Source organism: Podarcis cretensis (assembly GCF_951804945.1).
Source record: "Podarcis cretensis genome assembly, chromosome: 9".
NCBI classification, from domain to species: domain Eukaryota; kingdom Metazoa; phylum Chordata; class Lepidosauria; order Squamata; family Lacertidae; genus Podarcis; species Podarcis cretensis.
Window position 1 is genome coordinate 2,840,263 of NC_137178.1, and position 19,297 is coordinate 2,859,559.

Below are 19,297 nucleotides of genomic sequence, written 5' to 3' on the forward strand. Positions count from 1 at the left end.
TTAAATTGCCCGCCCTGGAGTCCAAGACTACCCCCAGAAACATCATCTATACATCACAGAAGGGGTGTAGCTCAAGACCACCCTCCCGATATATCATCCATTTCAGTCCGGTTTCCGTCCTGGTTTTGGGACGGAGACGGCTCTGGTTGCCCTCACAGATGATCTCCGTAGACAACTGGATCGAGGCGGGTCAGGACTGCTGATCCTTTTAGATTTGTCAGTAGCCTTTGACATGGTCGATCATGATCTTCTGGACCACCGCCTCGCAGACATGGGGATACAGGGCATAGCCCATAACTGGCTGTGCTCTTTTATCTCTGGTCAGGGACAGAGGGTGGCACTAGGGAGGGAAATGTCGTCGTGCCACTCCTTGGTGTGTGGAGTGCCGCAGGGCGCAATTCTCTCCCCGATGCTTTTTAACATCTTTATGCGCCCCCTTGCCCAGATTATCCGGAGCTTTGGGCTGGGCTGTCACCAATATGCTGATGACACTCAGCTCTATCTGCTGATGGATGGCCACACCGACTTGGCCCCGAACACACTGACCAGATGCTTGGAAGCTGTGGCTGGATGGTTTCGTGGGAGCCGATTGAAACTAAATCCTTCGAAGACAAAGGTCCTATGGCTGGGTCGGGATGACATGGGGATGAGGGACCAACTCCCTTCTCTTGCGGGGGCCCAATTAGTGCCATTGCCTTCTGTTAAGAGTTTGGGTGTAATCCTTGACACCTCCGTTTCCATGGAGGCACAAGTTACAGCAACAGCCAAGGCAGCATTTTTCCACCTTCGCCGCATCAAGCAGTTGGTCCCTTACCTTTTCCGCCCCGACTTGGCCACAGTGATCCATACGACGGTCATCTCCAGGCTTGACTACTGTAATTCGCTCTACGCGGGGCTGCCCTTGAAGCTGACCCAGAAACTCCAGCGGGTGCAGAATGCTGCAGTGAGGCTCCTCACGGGGTCTCTGCCACAGGAGCATATTCACCCAGTGCTTTTCAAACTGGACTGGCTCCCGGTAGAGTACAGGGTCAGATTTAAGGTGCTGCTTTTGACCTTTAAAGCCCTTCACGGCCTAGGACCGTCGTACCTACGGGACCGCCTCTCCCGGTATGCCCCACGGAGAGCCTCAAGGTCCACATATAGCAACACCCTAGAGGTCCCGGGCCCTAAGGAAGTTAGATTGCCTTCAACCAGAGCCAGGGCCTTCTCAACACTGGCCCCGGTCTGGTAGAACGCTCTGTCTCATGAGACCAGGGCCCTGCAGGATCTGATTTCTTTCCGCAGGGCCTGTAAGACAGAGTTGTTCCGCCTGGTCTTTGGCTTGGAACCAATTTGATTCCCTCCCTCCCTTTCTTTCTTTTTCCTTTCCTTCTCCTCCTGTGATGAGGCTACATTTTAATATTTTAATGTTTCCATATTTTAATGTATTTTAATTTTGTTTTTAAGTTGTAATCATTCAATTTGTTTTTATTATTGCTTGTAAGCCGCTCTGAGCCCGGCCTTGGCTGGGGAGGGCGGGGTATAAATAAAAAATTATTATTATTATTATTATTATTATTATTATTATTATTATTATTATATCATACCTACATCACAGAAAGGGCGGTCTACAACAGAAACCTGAGTGCGTTGTTTATCTCCTGTCTGGCAGGTCATCTGATAATGCCTTATCAGATGGTAGTCTGGCCATTCCTTTGAGATGGTGATTCCCCAATCCCTGAGACAATGGGAAGGTTCCCTCATCCCCTCCCTCCTTGCAGGGAAAGCATTTGGTCAGTTTGGGAGTCAAAATAGTTTCAGGGCGGTCTTCCTGTGCTGCTCCAGACATGTGGTCCACACATCTATGTACGTGCTTGGTTGGTACATTTATGAACATTTAAAAGACCTTAATATTTTTATTACATAATGGAAGCCTGTGTGTGATCGCCCGAAGCAGCAAAATGGTTGCGTCGTTCTGCACGTCCTCAGAGGCACTCTCAGCACCCATTGGGGCCTGGACAGATGTAATTGAGATCAAAGTAGGAAACGTGTAGTTGTACTTACAGAGAAGGGCCATGGCAATGAGGGAGGTGGCCAGCAGTAGCAGCAGCAGAGTCAGGAGCGTCATGATGATGTTGGTGGAGATGTCTCTCTTGCGAGATGGAGAAGAAGCTGAAGGAGGCAGAGGATGGTGGGAAAGATTAACATTTCATTCCCCCACCCTGCTGTCTCTTAAACGTGAGGCTTCAGGGGACCACGACCCCCTGAGGCAGGTAAGGTTTCTTGCCTGCCCTCCATCGGCAGGTCTCGGGCAGGGCAGGTTAGAACCACACCATTAAAATCTTAATTGCAAGAAACTGGAAAAGTGACAAAACACCTATGATAAATGAGTGGCAGGTCCAAATGATAGAATACCTACAGATGGCCATGATGACAGGGAGAATTAGAGGTTATCCAAAACAGAAAGTACAGAAAGAATGGAAAAGTATTTGGAAAAGCATTACAATAACAAATATCTCCTGGCAGAAATAGAACGATGCTTGTAAAACAACAAATATGATGTTTTTTTGATATCTGATGAAAACAAAGAAAGAAATACAATAACTTGGAACTGTGTGTGAAAAAATTGTAGAAATAATAATACAATGAGTCTAATCGGAAGCCAAATGTGTTTGTTTGGTTTAGTTTTTCCTTTTTTTCTTCCCCCCTTCCCCCCTTTCCCTCCCCCCTGTCCTTCTTCCTCTTCTCTTCTCTTTTTTGTGCCTCCTTTCTTGGTCTTTCTCTTTTTGATATGTTAAGAAAGAGATAAAGAGATAAAAGTGTAATATGAAGACTTCAGTAAGTTAAAAGTGACGTTGTGTAATTTTTCTATTATTATTTATATACTGTTAAAATTGGTTAATTGTAATGAATTGATGTAACAACTACCGTGGTTTTTTCCTTTGTTATTGTTGAAATCTAAATAAAGTATTATTCTAAAAAAAAAAAAAAGAACCATACCATTAAAAACCAAGCAAAGCAGTTTACATAAAACTCGATGGGAAAAAACCTGAGGGGCTGAGTAGCGCTGAGTGGTGCCCCAGTGAAGAATAGGGATGGAGGTGGGTGGGGGGCAGTGGCGTAGCATGGGTTGTCAGCACCCGGGGCAAGGCAAGTAATTTGTGCCCCCTAACCCGTGGATTTGCGCCCCCCAACCCTAACCCCCAGATGTTGCGCCCGGTGCGGCCGGGCCCCCCTGCACCCCCCACGCTACGCCACTGGTGGGGGGAGAGAGAAATCAATGTATGGTCTTGTTGAGATCAGGGTCCCTTCCAACTCTGCAATTCTATGATTCTATGATTCTAGTTCACATTTGTTATGTACTGAGTTGAATAGGATCCAAACTGCGGCAGTCTGATTGGTCCTAGAACAATAGGATTCAGAATGCAGCAGTCTGATTGGTCTTAGAACAATGCAGCAGTATGATTGGTTGGCAGGAACCACCCAATCATGCTCCAGATATAAGTGAATCCACTACCTGATGCTAGGCTAGGGGGACCCCCTTGGGCCTAATCCTGCAGGGCTCTCCTTATGTGCCCTTATGAGATACGTTTGAGATGGAGTTGCTGTGGTCCATTGTGGGATTGCACTTCGTTCTGCTTTTACAGTGTCATGCACTATGCAAATCGGCAGTCTATAAGTATATATTTTTGAAGAGAAACAAATAATAAATTCCCCACTAAAAAAGAAAGGAAAAAACCCGCTCTGGTGCCTTTGCAAAACACAATGCAAAGGAATACAGAGAGATAAAGAAACACAGCTCACACAGCTATGCAGTCAATTATATAGAACTTCCCAAAGACAAAAAATGTCAAAAATATAACATAAATGTCTTCCCCCCCCCCCCCGCCCAACCATGTTGTCTCTAGTCCATTTGCAGGTGTGTTCTGCAGTGTGTCTCGCTTGATGCCTGGTTTGGGTAGGGTACACGAGTTGGTGTGGGAATCAGGCGGGAGGGATGTTTCTTAAGAGCTTATTTATTTTCATCTGTGAAACTCTGCAAGCTCTGCAGTTTCACAAGAGCTTTATTGCAGATGTTGAGTTCCACCCCATCGTTTCCGGCCATCTTTTCAGAGGAGGATGAGAGTCCAGCAACTGCATCCCGCAGGAGGATCGTAGGTGTGTGTTTGGTCCCCCACCTCACCCCCAGCCCCATATTATGGATTAAATTCAACCTTCACACAACAGGAAGCCACTGTGGACTCTGGGGCACTGATAAGCAGAGAGGAAGCAGGATGTTGACAAGCCCATTCTTGCAAAAGATGCCTTGCACCAGACTTCGCATTGGGCACCGGCAATTGACCTTACAACTCCTTATGTTCCTATCACCGGAGCCAGGACTGGCTCTCAGGATTGCGTTGCCACAGGTAAGAGCAATTGCTCAGGTAAGGCAGTTGTCCTCCACAAGGAAAGCCACTCCCCTCAAATTTACCAAATGGATGGCCTGATCCAGCAGGGTCTTCTGATATTCTGGTGCCTGGGGAATTTCAAGCACTGCAAGGGGCAAAGAGGAGCAGACAGACCTCCTCCCCAATATCTTTGATATTCACTTTGGACAAAGGTGCATTACAATTCCTGCTGGATCAGGCCAGAGGGCTCCCATTCATCCTGGTCTCACGATGCCCCAAAGGGACCTGGGTGCAGCAGCAACACTCCCCAGAAACTGGTGCTATTCAGAAGCACTACTGCACCCCAGAGCGCAGTGATAACATAGCCATTGCAGACCCTCCAAGTGTCCCTATTTTCCAGGGACCATGTCAGATTTACAGAAGCTTTCCACATTTCTGATTTGATCCCAGAATGCCCTGCTTTTCCCTAAAAAAAGGTAAAGGGACCCCTGAGCATAAGGTCCACTTGTGTCCGACTCTGGGGTTGCAGCGCTCATCTCGCTTTATTGGCCGAGAGAGCTGGCGTACAGCTTCTGGGTCATGTGGCCAGCATGACTTCTGGCAAACCAGAGCAGCGCACAGAAACACCGTTTACCTTCCCGCTGGAGTGGTACCTATTTATCTACTTGCACTTGACATGCTTGCGAACTGCTGGGTTGGCAGGAGCAGGGATTGAGCAACGGGAGCTCACCCTGTCGTGGGGATTCGAACCGCCGACCTTCTGATCGGCCACACCTAGGCTCTGTGGTTTAACCCACAGCACCACCTGCGTCCCCTAGGACGTCCCTATTTTCGTCGGAGAAATGTTGGAGGGCATGGAATAGGATGTCCCCAAGGATTCCCCCCAGCTGGAACTCGCTGGAACTGAGTTCCGGCACCTCTCAGAGAATGACAGAGGTGCCCATGAGTTCCAGCCCCGTTTCCCTTAGAAAAATAGCAATGAATATCCTTATTTTCACTGGAGAAACGCTGGAGGGGATACAATTGTGGTTAGAAGCCATTGATAGCCTTCTTCTCCATGAAACTATCTAATCCGCTGCTGTAATGCCTTTGCTCCCCTAGACCAAGCCCCGATTCAAAATGTGAGACATTTCTTAAAAGGGAAGGGAGCCTGTCATTAAAATGTGCCCTTACCAGCGACTTCAAACTTCGTTGTATTCGCATAGATGATCTCTTGCGCCATCCTTCTCTCGATGCCACCAGCCTTGCCTGTTCTTCTCTAGCTGTTCCCTCTAAGACAAACACCTTTCTATTAAGCCTTTCGTTCCGGTGTCCTGCTCAGCTGTCCCGGCTGCCACGCCCCCTGGCAGCCAACCAATCGGGCAGAGGCTTGGGGCGGGGTTTAGCTGCTCAAATGTGGCCACGGCAGCACTGCCCTCTCATTCTGCTGCTGGTTTTCGTTGGATCACGCACGCACCCTCCCTTTAGTTCATTGCTATGTTTTTGACCTTGCCATGGACCTGCGGTTGGTCGCCTTGGTTGTCCAAGCGGCCTGGTAGGAACTGGCAAATTGGCACTGGCCACTTGGTTTTTCGCCTAAAAGGTAAAGGTAAAGGGACCCCTGACCATTAGGTCCAGTCGTGACTGACTCTGGGATTGCGGCGCTCATCTCGCTTTACTGGCCGAGGGAGCCGGCGTACAGCTTCCGGGTCATGTGGCCAGGATGACTAAGCCACTTCTGGCAAACCAGAGCAGCGCATGGAAACGCCGTTTACCTTCCCGCCGGAGCGGTACCTATTTATTTACTTGTACTTTGACGTGTTTTAGAACTGCTAGGTTGGCAGGAGCAGGGACCGAGCAACAGGAGCTCACCCCGTCGTGGGGATTCGAACTGCCGACCTTCTGATCGGCCACACCTAGGCACTGTGGTTTAACCCACAGCGCCACCCGTGTCCTGGTTTTTCGCCTACCTTATACCAAATCGTCTCAACTTTTTGAGTATTGGCGGTTAGGCATTGAAATATGTTTGTGTATTGGAGGGCAGGATGTGGCCATCCCCTACCCCTCCACTTTTTGGGTATTCCGTTAAAGGAATCCAGTGGTTTGTGGATCCTGTCCAACGCCCTTGTTGTATTTGCATCAACAGCTCCTTCTACTGGTGGTTAACCCTTGATAGACTAACCCCTTCCTGAGGGTATGGAGTCAAGCTCTGTTGTTTTATCCAATGCCAAAGCCAATATCACTCACATGCTGTAATCAATAAAGCTGTGGCCTTTTTTTTATCCTATTAACCTAATATACTGCGTCCTTGTGTCTTTCCTATCCTCAAGTGGGTGGCGGGTTCTTGACTCACAACTGTCATGCTGCCAGAGAGAGGCTTGTGGGCTTTGTGGTTAAAAACACAGTGACTTTGCAACTTTGCCGTATTGTTTTTAATATTCAGTTGGAAGCCGCCCACAGTGGCTGTGGAAACCCAGCCAGATGGGCAGGGTATAAATAATAATAATAATAATCATCATCATCATCATCATCATCATCATTCTGGGATTGAGAGCCAGTGTGGTGTAGTGGTTAAGAGCGGTAGTCACGTAATCTGGGGAACCAGGTTCGCGTCTCTGCTCCTCCACATGCAGCTGCTGGGTGACCTTGGGCCAGTCACACTTCTCTGAAGTCTCTCAGCCCCACTCACCCCACAGAGTGTTTGTTGTGGGGGAGGAAGGGAAAGGAGATTGTTAGCCGCTTTGAGACTCCTGAAGGGGAGTGAAAGGCGGGATATCAAATCCAAACTCTTCTTCTTCTTCTTGCCAGCTCTGCTCACTTGGCACAAGGCTGGAAGTAGCATTCAGGGACACCTGGCTTACTAGCAGTGTGTGTGAAAAGGATCTAGGGGTATTGGTGGACCACAAGCTGAACACAAGCTGGAGGGTCACAGCTGGGGTCAGAAAGTTGATGAGGAGTTTCCTGGTACCTTCACCTACTTAGATGCCAAAGACTGCTGCCTCACAGGCCCAGCGCCATCACAATCTGCCTTACCTTTCAGCCACAGGTGTGCTTGTGATGGTGCATGGTGGCAGGGCAGGGCAGGCAGCCAATCAGCAAGCGGCTTGTGTCACAGGGCTGCTGCTTGGACCATCCTGGGAGGACAAAGGAAGCCAGTATAAGGCCGTGGGAGGGAGGCATAAGAATCCATGGGAAATATAGAGCAGAAATAGCGTAGGGTTCAAGAGAATCAGACTCGAAGAAGAGCAAGGGAAATCCTTGACAGATACTCTGGAAGGGAATCCTAAAGGGAACCACAAGCAGAAGGTACAGTAGTTGCCTCGACACTACAGCAGATTATCCAATGTTGGGAAGATCTTCTTATGCCAGGGTTGCCATCCGTCCAGAATTTTCCGGACATAGCCGGAATACCGCAGTCGGAAGCAATGTCTGGGCAAAGAATCGCAAAAAAAAAAGTCCGGGAAAATCTGATCATATGGCAACCTATGTCGCTAGTGTTGTTTTCGGCTATTTTCCTTTAAAAATAGCTCAGAAACCTCTCTCTTTTTTGGGGTGGGGGTGTCAATTTTGCCCAAAAAGCTCAACAACCTTTGTGTACGGATGTTCACTTTTTGAAATATGGCAACCCTAATTTAGGCAATCCCTGAGTTTTTTTAACCTCAGCTCTCCATTACTGGAGGGATGTGGGTGGTGCTGTGGTGTAAACCACTGAGCCTAGGGCTTGCCGATTGGAAGGTTGGCAGTTCAAATCACCGCAATGGGGTGAGCTCCTGTTGCCCGGTCCCTGCTTCTGCCAACCTAGCAGTTCGAAAGCACGTCAAAGTGCAAGTGGATAAATAGGTACCGCTCCAGCCGGAAGGTAAACGGCGTTTCCGTGCGCTGCTCTGGTTGGCCAGAAGCGGCTTAGTCATGCTGGCCACATGACCCGGAAGCTGTCTGCGGACAAACGCCGGCTCCCTTGGCCTATAGAAAGAGATGAGCATGCAACCCCAGAGTCGTCCGTGACTGGACCTGACGGTCAGGGGCACCTTTACCTTTACCCCATTACTGGAGCTTAAACTGTTCCCTTTCCACAGTGAATGTCATTATTCGAGAACTTAAAAGAACAGTTAAAATCTGTTAGGCCACTGCCCCTCCTTTCCCACCTTCTCCAGATGATTCTGAGCCCCCGCCCTAAGATTTGCCTCCTTCGAGACCCCCGTGGTCTCCACTGCATCACGACAGATTTGTCTGACTTTGAAATGCAGTATCATCCATGAATCGCAGGTCTGACTGCCTGTCGCTCAGCTACCACCAAGTGTTAGGGGGTCCCTCTGCCTATTGGGTCCTGAGTGCAGCACCCAAATCCCTGAATAGGCAAAAGGCAGGGGGCCTGATGACGAACTTGCCCCTCAATTTGTTGTCTTCATGGGCCTTTCTTCCTTCTTGTCATTGCAGCCATGGCCCCCAAGAAACCACCAGCACCAGCAAAGGCGGCGGCGGCGGCACCACCGCCAGCACCAGAACATGCTGGCATGACACCGCAACGTTTAAAGATGATATGGATGTGCATTGGTGGGACGGTATTGGTCTTCGGTACCATAGCTGCAGTGATGGGCTATCTCTGTAAGTTCAACTCTGTCTGCTGACACACACCTTCCCCAAGCTGCTCCTGAACAAACTGTGCCGCTTGGTTTCTCCTGCTGAAGGACAGAGGGTTGAACAAGGTGCCCTTGCGCAGTGAACAGGGGAGGAGGGCTGGCCACAGCTAAGATGCATCTGTTGGCACCCCGCACCTGGCGGCAGGCTTGTTGAAGGGGCCCTTAGCATGTACAGACATTCCAAGCACCCTTGTTTTCCAGGGCTGGATCTATGCTGAGCTTTTTAACGTTATTAGAACGATATTAGAGACTTTGTTCTAAAACGTCACAGGACATACTGGTACATTCATACCTCGGGTTGAAGTAGCTTTGCGGTGACCCGGAAGTAATGGAGCGCGTTACTTCCGGGTTTCGCCACTCGCGCATGCGCAGACTCTCAATATGACATCACACGCATGCGTGAAAGTGGTGAAACGCGACCTGCGCATGTGCAGATGTGCAGTTGCGTCTTACGTTTACTTCAGGATGCGAACAGGGCTCTGGAATGAATCGCGTTCTTATCCAGAGGCACCACTGTACATTAAATAACATCCCTTACCTGTTTTTTGTTGGTAACAATGCAGTTTGCCTATTGCCTGGTTCCTGGTTGCTCTGCAGAAACCTCTGGCATCAAATTTTAATAACACATTGTTAACATTACAAGCAACACGTAATGTGTCCATCTATGTTATGAAAAGCGTTCCTTAATTCTTCCTATTTTTATAAACCATGAGTGTATATCAATCACAGGGACAATCACAGATTTACAGAAGCCATCCCGACTTCTGATTTTATCCTGGAATGTCCCATTTCCCCTTACGATGTCTTTATTTTCATTGGAGATATGTTGGAGGGTGTGCCGTTTTGTGACCCCCCCCCAAGCCAAGCAGATAAGTAACTATACAGCCTTCCATCAGCTTTGGCTGGTGGCCCAGCTACGCCCCTATCTGGACAGGAATAGCCTAACTACTGTTGTCTAAGCTCTGGTAACCTCAAGGTTAGATTACAGTGGTACCTCGGGTTAAGAACTTAATTTGTTCCGGAGGTCCATTCTTAACCTGAACTCTTCTTAACCTGAGGTACCACTTTAGCTAATGGGGCCTCCCGCTGCTGCCACGCCACCACCACACGATTTCTGTTCTCATCCTGAAGCAAAGTTCTTAACTTGAGGTACTATTTCTGGGCTAGCGGAGTCTGTAACCTGAAGCGTCTGTAACCTGAGGTACCACTGTACTGCAATGCGTTATATGTCAGGCTGCCTCTGAAGAAGGTTCGGAAACTTCAGCTGGTGCAGCATTCAGCGGCCAGGTTGCTCAACGGAGCAAGATGGTTTGAACATATTACACCGATCCTGGTCTGACTGCACTGACTACTGATTAGTTTCTGGGCCCAATTCAAAGTGCTGGTTTTGACCTATAAAGCCTTAAATGGCTCAGGACCGCAATCCCTCAAGGACCGCCTCTTTCCATATGAACCTACCTGGACCCTGAGATCATCTTCTGAGGCCCTCATTCGTGTGCCTCCTCCTCGAGAGATACAGAGGGTGGCAACATGAAAACGGGGCCTTCTCTGCAGTGGCTCCCCGTCTATGGAATGCTCTCCCCAGGGAAGTTCGCCTGGACTCTCCTTCCTTGGAGGTTTTAAAGCAGAGGTTGGATAGCCATCTGTCATGGATGCTTTAGCTGAGATTCCTGCATTGTGCGGGGTTGGACTAGATGGCCATTGGGGTCCCTTCCAGCTCTATGATTCTGTGATCTCAGGCTGGGTAGCTGGTAGAGGGCTTTGCAGGAGTCTCTGAAGAGCTACTACCTGTTGAGAAGACAGTCCAAGGCTTGGTGGAACACGGCTGAACCTCTGAATATGGCAGTTTCATGTGCTTATTATGGGGTTATTGAGGGGGCAGTTGTTTGGCAGCTGGAAATCTGAGTTCCCGTCCTTGTCTTAATACCTTTAGATAGCAGTATGCTAGCGGAACCACCCCATCACCTCGAACCGTCGTTGAACAGACTCAGAAGCTCAATGGCTGCTTCGTACAGACGCCCTAAGCTCAATTATGGAAATGGTAAGTGGGATAGGAATAACTGTTTATTTCCAATTCCGGTTTCGAAATGCGGGGCGCGGCACAGTTTCCATAGCTCTGAGGACTGAAATGAAAAGGCGGAAATCTCCTGAAGATTGTTGTTATTTAGTCGTTTAGTCGTGTCCGACTCTTTGTGACACCCTGGACCAGAGCACGCCAGGCACTCCTGTCTTCCACTGCCTCCCGCAGTTTGGTCAAACTCATGCTGGTAGCTTCGAGAACACTGTCCCACCATCTCGCCCTCTGTCGTCCCCTTCTCCTTGTGCCTTCCATCTTTCCCAACATCAGGGTCTTTTCCAGGGAGTCTTCTCTTCTCATGAGGCGGCCAAAGTCTTGGAGCCGCAGCTTCAGGATCTGTCCTTCCAGTGAGCACTCAGGGCTGATTTCCTTAAGAATGGAGAGGTTTGATCTTCTTGCAGTCCATGGGACTCTCAAGAGTCTCCTCCAGACCATAATTCAAAAGCATCAATTCTTCGGTGGTCAGCCTTCTTTATGGTCCAGCTCTCACTTCCATACATCACTACTGGGAAAAGCATAGCTTTAACTATACGGGCCTTTGTTGGCAACTCCTGAAGATACAGATGTGGAATTTTGGCTAGCCTTTATAGGAAGTTTGTGGGTTCTGTGTATACAGCAATACCCACCATAATATCAAATCATGATAGGATGTTCCCAGGGCTTCCCTCCCAGCTGGAACTAACTAGAACTGAGTTCCGGCACCTCTCAGGTGGGCACCATTGCCATTCTAAGAGAACGAGGGGAAAGTTGATGGTGAGTTCCGGTAACCCTTTTCCTAGAAAAATAGAACTTATTCTCATTATTTAGATATAGACCCCGCCCAAATTCCTCCAAAGGAGGTCAGAGCAGCGAACATGCCAGCACTAATATTTATTGACAATGCTAGCACAACTGAACCTTCTTAATAACAGTTTAAAACAACCTTCTAAGGAAGGAATGTTGCATTTGATTACATCCCACAATTGTAACATAGTTATCTGGAAAAGGTTTAAGTTCTTTGCTGATATCCATTTCCTCAAATATTTAACCCCCCTGTTTTAATTCTCATAATATTCTCAAGTCCTTCTTTTGCCTGTGAGTCTAGATTTTTAACTATCATTCCCCTCTTCCCCTTATTTATATAGAATCCTGCTAAGTTGCCAAATTTTGTTATTGTTTCTATTGTCCTTGGGACACTTTCTATCAGATCTTCCAACATCAACACAACGTTGTCCACAAGGCTTTGACTTCGGACTCTCTCAGCCCAACCTTAATTCCTGTTATTTCATTATTTCCCCATATTTCTCGACTTAACACTTCCAATGTTGGGATTAACAACAGTGGAGACAGGGGGCATCCCTGCCTTGTCCTCATTATTGGGATTTCAGTTGGGGGGGGGGGAATTTCCGAAAGGCAGCACTTTAGATCTTAGGCAAATCAATTAAAAAATTGTGGGTTTTTTTTTTTTTTGACGTTTTAGGGTGTCCTCCTTTTTATAATGGGTGGCGCTGTGGGTTAAACCACAGAGCCTAGGCTTGCCGATCAGAAGGTTGGCGGTTCGAATCCCCACGACAGGGTGAGCTCCCGTTGCTCGGTCCCAGCTCCTGCCAACCTAGCAGTTCGAAAGCATGTCAAAGTGCAAGTAGATAAATAGGTACCGCTCCGGCGGGAAGGTAAACGGCATTTCTGTGCACTTCTCTGGTTCGCCAGAAGCGGCTTAGTCATGCTGGCCACATGACCCGGAAGCTGTACTCCGGCTCCCTTGGTCAATAAAGCGAGATGAGCATCGCAACCCCAGAGTCGGTCACAACTGGACCTAATGGTCAGGGGTCCCCTTTACCCTTTACCTTTTTATAATATGGGAACCCTAAAACATTTTCAAATGAAGAAGCAAACGTGTCTGGGTCTAGGTTGGGCTGGTGCTGAAGAAACTCTCATTCTAATTTTGGGAATATTTTCAGCCATAAAGGTATCAGATTTTGCTTTGACGTTGATGGACACATTGAAAAGCAACCAGCATGAATATGCTGAGCAGAAGAAAAACTACCGTAAGTACCTGCATGTCAAAATACAGGGCACACTCTGAGAACACAAGGGGGCAAATAGATATGACAGTGAGCCAGAAACTGAAAGGGTGGAATGCTGGAATTGCAAAAGGGGGGGCACACCCTTAGCTTCCACAAAAATTAAAGGCCACCCCGAATGAACATTAAATGCTGGCACAGAGCACCGGCTAAGGGAAGGAGCTGGGACATATCAGTGTTCAATCTCAGCCATTGGGCAGCTTTCTCTTGCTTTTACCCAGGCCCTGATCTGCCAGTTTTGGTTTCTTTATTCAGCTTCTCAGTTTCCCACATTTCCACAGCGGTTTGCATTTATTTAAAACAGGTTGTTATGAAAATGCACGAGCATTTCAGCGCACGTTTCTCCTCAATATGCCCAGTTTTGCTTGCAGTTTTGCTTCAGATGCAATTTTTATTTTTTGTAAAGTAATTTCCTCTTAAGAGGATGCGGTCCCTGCCCTCCCCCGTTGTCATCACAAACATAGGCATTTCAACACTCCCTTCACCCTGGTCTATGCCTTTTTCCAAAGTTCCTTGCCTGGCGAACTGCATTTCAAAACCCACAGGAGTGTAACTTTTGAGGAGTGGTTGTGTTTCAGGTCGTTTCGGAGAGTGCAAATTGGGCAGGTTTGCCTTTAAATCAAACCCCCTCTTCCACTGAAGCAACTTCTTGTGGAGCCACAGGTCAGCAGAAAAGCCCAACAATTGCAGGGAAATAATCTTTGAGCAAAACAGGGAATTCAGGAATCCTTGTCTTGTCTGCCTGGGCTAGCATCCATCAGTGCCATTAATTTACCGTAATTTGATTTTGAATTGATTTTAAAATGAATTGATTTTAGAATGCTGTGTTACTTTTATTGTTGTTAGCCGCTCTGAGCCTGGCTTTGGCTGGGGAGGGCGGAATATAAATAATTTTTATTTATTATTATTATTATTATTATTATTATTATTATTATTATTATTTTGTCTGCCAACCCTATCATCTTCATTAGACACTTAGAAGATTATTTCATGCCACTCTTCTAAGGAATATGACAGAAAGAAAAATACAAGAGAAGATGAAGAAATTAGAAAATCATGTAGCACGGCACTGACAATATAGGACTTGTATTTTGTACATACTGAACTTGGTGGTCAACTGGAAAGCTACATTTTAATATATTATGTCGCGATGTTGATTTTGTGCACAACTGCTTGCAGTCCATGCACCATGCAATAGCAGCATTCCTTTCTCTCACTCATAGAAAATCTCTACAAGAAAGATACTAAAGCCAGATCTGCTGGTACCTGGGATACCTTTGGGAGGAATCTCTACTATGTTTCAAAAGGAAGAAAGACCTGGTATGATGCGGAGAACTTCTGTGTGTCCAGAGATTCCCACCTGGCCTCCGTCTTAAGTGATGAAGAACAGGTTATATATATTTTTCTTTCTCTCTTCCACAAAGTGGTCATCCTCTCTAGTGCCCAGTCCTCCTGTCAACCTTGGTTCTTCTTGCCCTCGCCTGCAAATGTGTTATGATTTCTTGCAGTTATTGCCATGGCTGCTTCGTTTTTTGTTTTTGTTTTAAATAATTTCTATTCATTTTCAATTACAAAAATCCAATATGCGTCAAATTATATTAATACCCAATAGCAATACCAATTCAGATACAAATCAATTACATAGCCAATTATAAATTTTGTATGGCTTCCCATGTGCTGTACTTCAGGGTCTGGTTCTCTTTAGTTCTGACTCCAGACTATTGCTCAAACCAAATGCAATCCATTCTCCATAAAATCCCTTATACCACAGCTACAATGATTAACTTCAATTTGTATTAACACATATAAAGGTACCCCTGCCCGTACGGGCCAGTCTTGCCAGACTCTAGGGTTGTGCGCTCATCTCACTCTATAGGCCGGGAGCCAGCGCTGTCCGCAGACACTTCCGGGTCACGTGGCCAGTGTGACAAGCTGCATCTGGCGAGCTAGCACCAGCGCAGCACACGGAACGCTGTTTACCTTCCTGCTGGTAAGCGGTCCCTATTTATCTACTTGCACCCGGGGGTGCTTTCGAACTGCTAGGTTGGCAGGTGTGGAACCGAACAATGGGAGCACACCCCGCCGCGGGGATTTGACCGACCATGCGATCGGCAAGCCCTAGGCGCTGAGGTTTTACCCACAGTGCCACCCGTGTCCCATTAACACATATAGTAGTTTGTAAATTTGCAAACGAAGTTCTCTTTTCTTCTTCCTGTGTGAGGTTTTAAGTTCCATCAATTGTTCTGTTATCAAATATTATGTCCATATTAATTAGTTCCTGATCTCCTTTGATGACTCGGAGTTACTCTGGAGAGGTATCTCTCTTTGTTCTCATCTCTTCTGATGCGGCTGTAAAATTCCACTTTCAATTTCTAACAGGGAGTCACCCAATGTTTTGCCAAAGTCCTGTCTGGCTGGCCTCCAGGTTCTCCCCTCCACGTCCAGTCAAAGCAATTAATTATAATTATAATTATAATTATGCCCCACCAGAGCCCTGGCAAGTCTTCGAAATCCAGTCCCTCCTCCCCTCAATGAGGGGGCAAGTGAAAAAATTAACTCCGCAGAGGTTCCAAGCCATTTTTATTATCTACCTCGAAGTACATGTTTCCGTCTGCCTCGCAACAGGTCACAGCATTCAATGTGCAGTTCCTTTTTTTTATATATATAATATTTATTGGTGTTTCAAAAAGTTACAAGAATAAAAAGAAAAAAAAGCAGAAATTACAAAATACAGAAAAAAATAAAAACAATTAAAAACAAATCCATCTTTCCATATCTTATCTATCATTTGCTTGTTTCCTTGACCTCCTCGCACCTCCCTTTTTTGTATTCTAGTTCATTAGTTGTTTCAGCAAATCCTTTCCTTCTTTGTTTTTATCTTACTAATTTATCTTAATATATTGTAACTTTACATTCTGACCTGTTAACAATCCATTTTTACTTAGTCCTTTACAGTGGTGCCTCGCAAGACGAAAAGAATCCGTTCCGTGATTCTCTTCGTCTAGCGGTTTTTTCGTCTTGCGAAGCAAGCCCATTGACGGCTTAGCGGATTAGCGCTATTAGCGGCTTAGCGGCTTTTAGCGGCTTAGCGGCTTAGCGGCTTAGCGGATAAGCAGCTTAGCGGCTTAGAAAAAGGGGGGGGAAAGGGAAAAAAACCCGCAGGAACTCGCAAGACATTTTCGTCTTGCGAAGCAAGCCCATAGGAAATTCGTTTTGCGAAGCACCTCCAAAACGGAAAACCCTTTCGTCTAGCGGGTTTTCCGTCTTGCGAGGCATTCGTCTTGCAGGGCACCACTGTATAACATTACTGCTAAAACCACATAGCTTCATTCCAGCATCCATCTAACATTCCTTAATTTTACAATGTTTCTGTAGCAATGTGCAGTTCCTTACTGCCACAATGCTCAGGCTTAGGTAGCTGAATTGGGCCATTTTGTCAGCTGAGGTCGTTCCTTCTTTCCGCAGAATTACATCACTTCTCAGCTCAAAGATCCCGCCTGGATTGGTTTTACAGATGAAAAGGAGGAAGGCAAATGGGAATGGACAGATGGCTCTAGGGTAACAAAACAGTAAGTCTTTTTTAAGAAAGGGGGGGGGGTATTTCAAGAGGTGTTAGGGAACTGTTCTTGAGCATGTAAAGAAGTTAAGTAATCTTTACAACACAATCTGCTGCGGTGCCTTGAACATGCATATGTGATGCACCCCCAAACTAACCAGGCCAGCTGACCCCTGATTTACACAATGGGTCCTGCGTGATTGGCTGATTCAACTCCCCTCCTGGAGCCTGATTGGACTGCTCCTGCAGGCCAATCCGGTTGCTGATTCACTTCCGCCTGGAGCTGGATTGTGCGGCTCCTGCAGACCAATCAGGTTGCTGCCTTCTAGGATCCTACCTGCCTATTGTTCTAGGATCCAAGCTCAGTACATAACAGTGTCACAGCCCATTTTGCCTCAACAGGTCTTGCCGCCTCTCACATCCTCCTCATTCTGTTGCCTTGGTAGACTCAGCCTCTCTGTATGTCTTGGATTTAATGGAAGTCTTTCCTCTCTGGTCCCAGGTATTGGCACGAGGAAAACACTTACTTCACAGAAAGCAAGAGAAGACTGGAGAAGGACTGCACATCCATAGTGCCTTCGCTGGCTGGAAACAATTGGCGCGATACCTATTGCCACGAACTACGGAACTGGGTTTGTAAGGAGAGCGTAGAAATTTAAGTTGGCAAAACCCGAGCCAACACGTGACTGAAGACAGAATGGGCTTCATCCCATGGTTCAACTTCAGGAGACGTCTGCTTAGAAAGAATGAACAGAAATATACTATTCCACGCAAGCCTTGTTCTTTGTGCTCCCTGAAACCAAGAGAGTTGAGAGGTTGTTTCAGGGGCATCTTACCCATAGACGTTAGTGGTGCGGGGCACCAGGGCGCCAGATTTTGGAGGGCGCCACAGGCTGAGTGTCCGGGAAGGAGAGTCAGGTTTCCCTCCCTTCCCTGCTCTGGGGCAGCCCACTCCTCTCCTCTCAGCCACCCATCAGAGCACGCTTCATCCGGCTCAGGGAAGCCCCTTCACGTCCCCTGTCACCATGGCTGCCTGGGTGTCTGATGGGCGCGATCGGGAGCGGTCGTGGGGCACCCCTTTCTGGCCACGGCGCTGCCTGCGCGCCTCCCTGCAGAGTCTGCGAGCGGAGCAGGGAAGCACCCTGTGCGATCCTGGTGCCAAGCGAGGATGGCACAGCATGCAAGCCACCTGATCTGCTTGCTGGCACTCCTGTGGCGCAGACTTCCCCGGATGGGGGTAGGTAAAGGGCACCGGGCGCTTAGAGGGAGGCTTCACAGGAGGCCATCTGGGCTGTGATCTGGGCGCCTCTTACTTATGTGCAGTGCCGAGCACGCGCCGGACCACGCGATGTAAACGAGCCGGGCCAAAGTCCGTCCCCCCACTTAAAAATTACGGTTATTATTTGTTGTTCCCTAATACAATTTCGAATCAATTTCGAATCAATACAATTTCGCGGTTCGAATCCCTGCGGCAGGGTGCGCTCCCGCTGCTCGGTCCCAGCGCCTGCCAACCTAGCAGTTCGAAAGCACCTCCGGGTGCAAGTAGATAAATAGGGACCGCTTACCAGCGGGAAGGTAAACGGCGTTTCCGTGTGCGGCTCTGGCTCGCCAGAGCAGCGATGTCACGCTGGCCACGTGACCCGGAAGTGTCTCCGGACAGCGCTGGCCCCTGGCCTCTTAAGTGAGATGGGCGCACAACCCCAGAGTCTGTCAAGACTGGCCCCTACGGGCAGGGGTACCTTTACCTTTTAATACAATTTCCCCCCAAATTCTTAGCCTCCTCTTTCTTTATCCTTTTTAAAGACCTCATTTAGTTGAAAATATTGAAACCAATCTATAATCCAATTTGGAATCCCTTCCTTATTTTATTTTTTAAAATCTCTTAAAATTAAGGAGATCCTTATAAGTACCCCAATTCTTATCCAAATTTACTTTTTTCACTGCCACAGCCCCAGTAGGGGATATCCAATCAAGGGTCTTCCTTTCTAGAAGGTCTTTGTGTCTTGCCAAAACCCTACGTAAGTTCTTCCTTATTATGTGGTTTAGAAATCCCTTATGTAGCTTGGTTTTTCCATAGTAAAGGTAAGCATTCTATCCAAAAGATAGGTTGAACCCCTCTAGGTCTGGGATGTTGGCATTTTTTAGTTCCACCCATTCATTCATCCAACACAAACATGCCGCCTCGTAATACAATTTCAGGTCTGGGAGAGCAAACCCCTCTCTTTGGAGAGGAGAAAGCAATAGAAAAAGGAATAAATAAACAAAGAGTAGAAAAGAGGTTACAAGATAAAGATAAGACAAATGAGATGCCAAAGTAAAGGGTTTTCGATTCTTCATATGTCCACTATATAAAACCAATATTTGCTTCATCCAATCAAATATAACACCCAACAAAGCCACTTTTTATAAACAAACATGTTCAATCCTCAAATGGCGCTGGACACTTTCTGCAGTTTTAAAAGTTGTTCCTGGCTTTGTTGAGGGCTCTTTCTCTTCCTTTTGTTGGGGGCGGGGAGTGACTTTCTTGCAGCAGATCAATAAAGATGAGTCTTAAAGAGCCTGTCTTGCTTTCTTCTACCTGGTTGTCATCTCTGTTTTATTTCTCTGACCGAGAG

General features: G+C 47.3%; 2 protein-coding genes across 3 annotated transcripts in view; one reads left to right on the forward strand and one right to left on the reverse strand.

The window, feature by feature from the left end:
• Positions 1–5,775, reverse strand: part of LOC307224362 (C-type lectin domain family 4 member F-like) — a 15,461-nt gene extending 9,686 nt beyond the window's left edge. Inside the window, exons 1-2 of the mRNA XM_079991212.1 lie at positions 5,541–5,775; positions 2,044–2,151 (exon numbers count right to left, since the gene is read on the reverse strand). Of these exons, the coding sequence (XP_079847338.1) occupies positions 2,044–2,151; positions 5,541–5,589 (157 nt within the window). The 5' untranslated portion in view covers positions 5,590–5,775. The remainder of the gene's footprint in view (positions 1–2,043; positions 2,152–5,540) is intronic.
• On the forward strand, positions 4,014–17,456 carry LOC307224357 (uncharacterized protein). Of its 2 annotated transcripts, none has more exons than XM_079991207.1 (7): positions 4,014–4,385; positions 8,784–8,951; positions 10,920–11,027; positions 13,004–13,090; positions 14,350–14,516; positions 16,592–16,695; positions 17,185–17,456. In XM_079991207.1, exons 2-7 carry the CDS (start codon positions 8,786–8,788, stop codon positions 17,339–17,341), a joined length of 789 nt encoding a protein of 262 aa, XP_079847333.1. In that variant the 5' UTR covers positions 4,014–4,385; positions 8,784–8,785; the 3' UTR covers positions 17,342–17,456. The 2 variants fall into 2 exon arrangements, with proteins under 2 accessions (XP_079847333.1, XP_079847332.1); XM_079991206.1 differs by lacking the exon at positions 4,014–4,385 and adding an exon at positions 7,445–7,652.
• Positions 17,457–19,297: the final 1,841 nt, after the last annotated feature.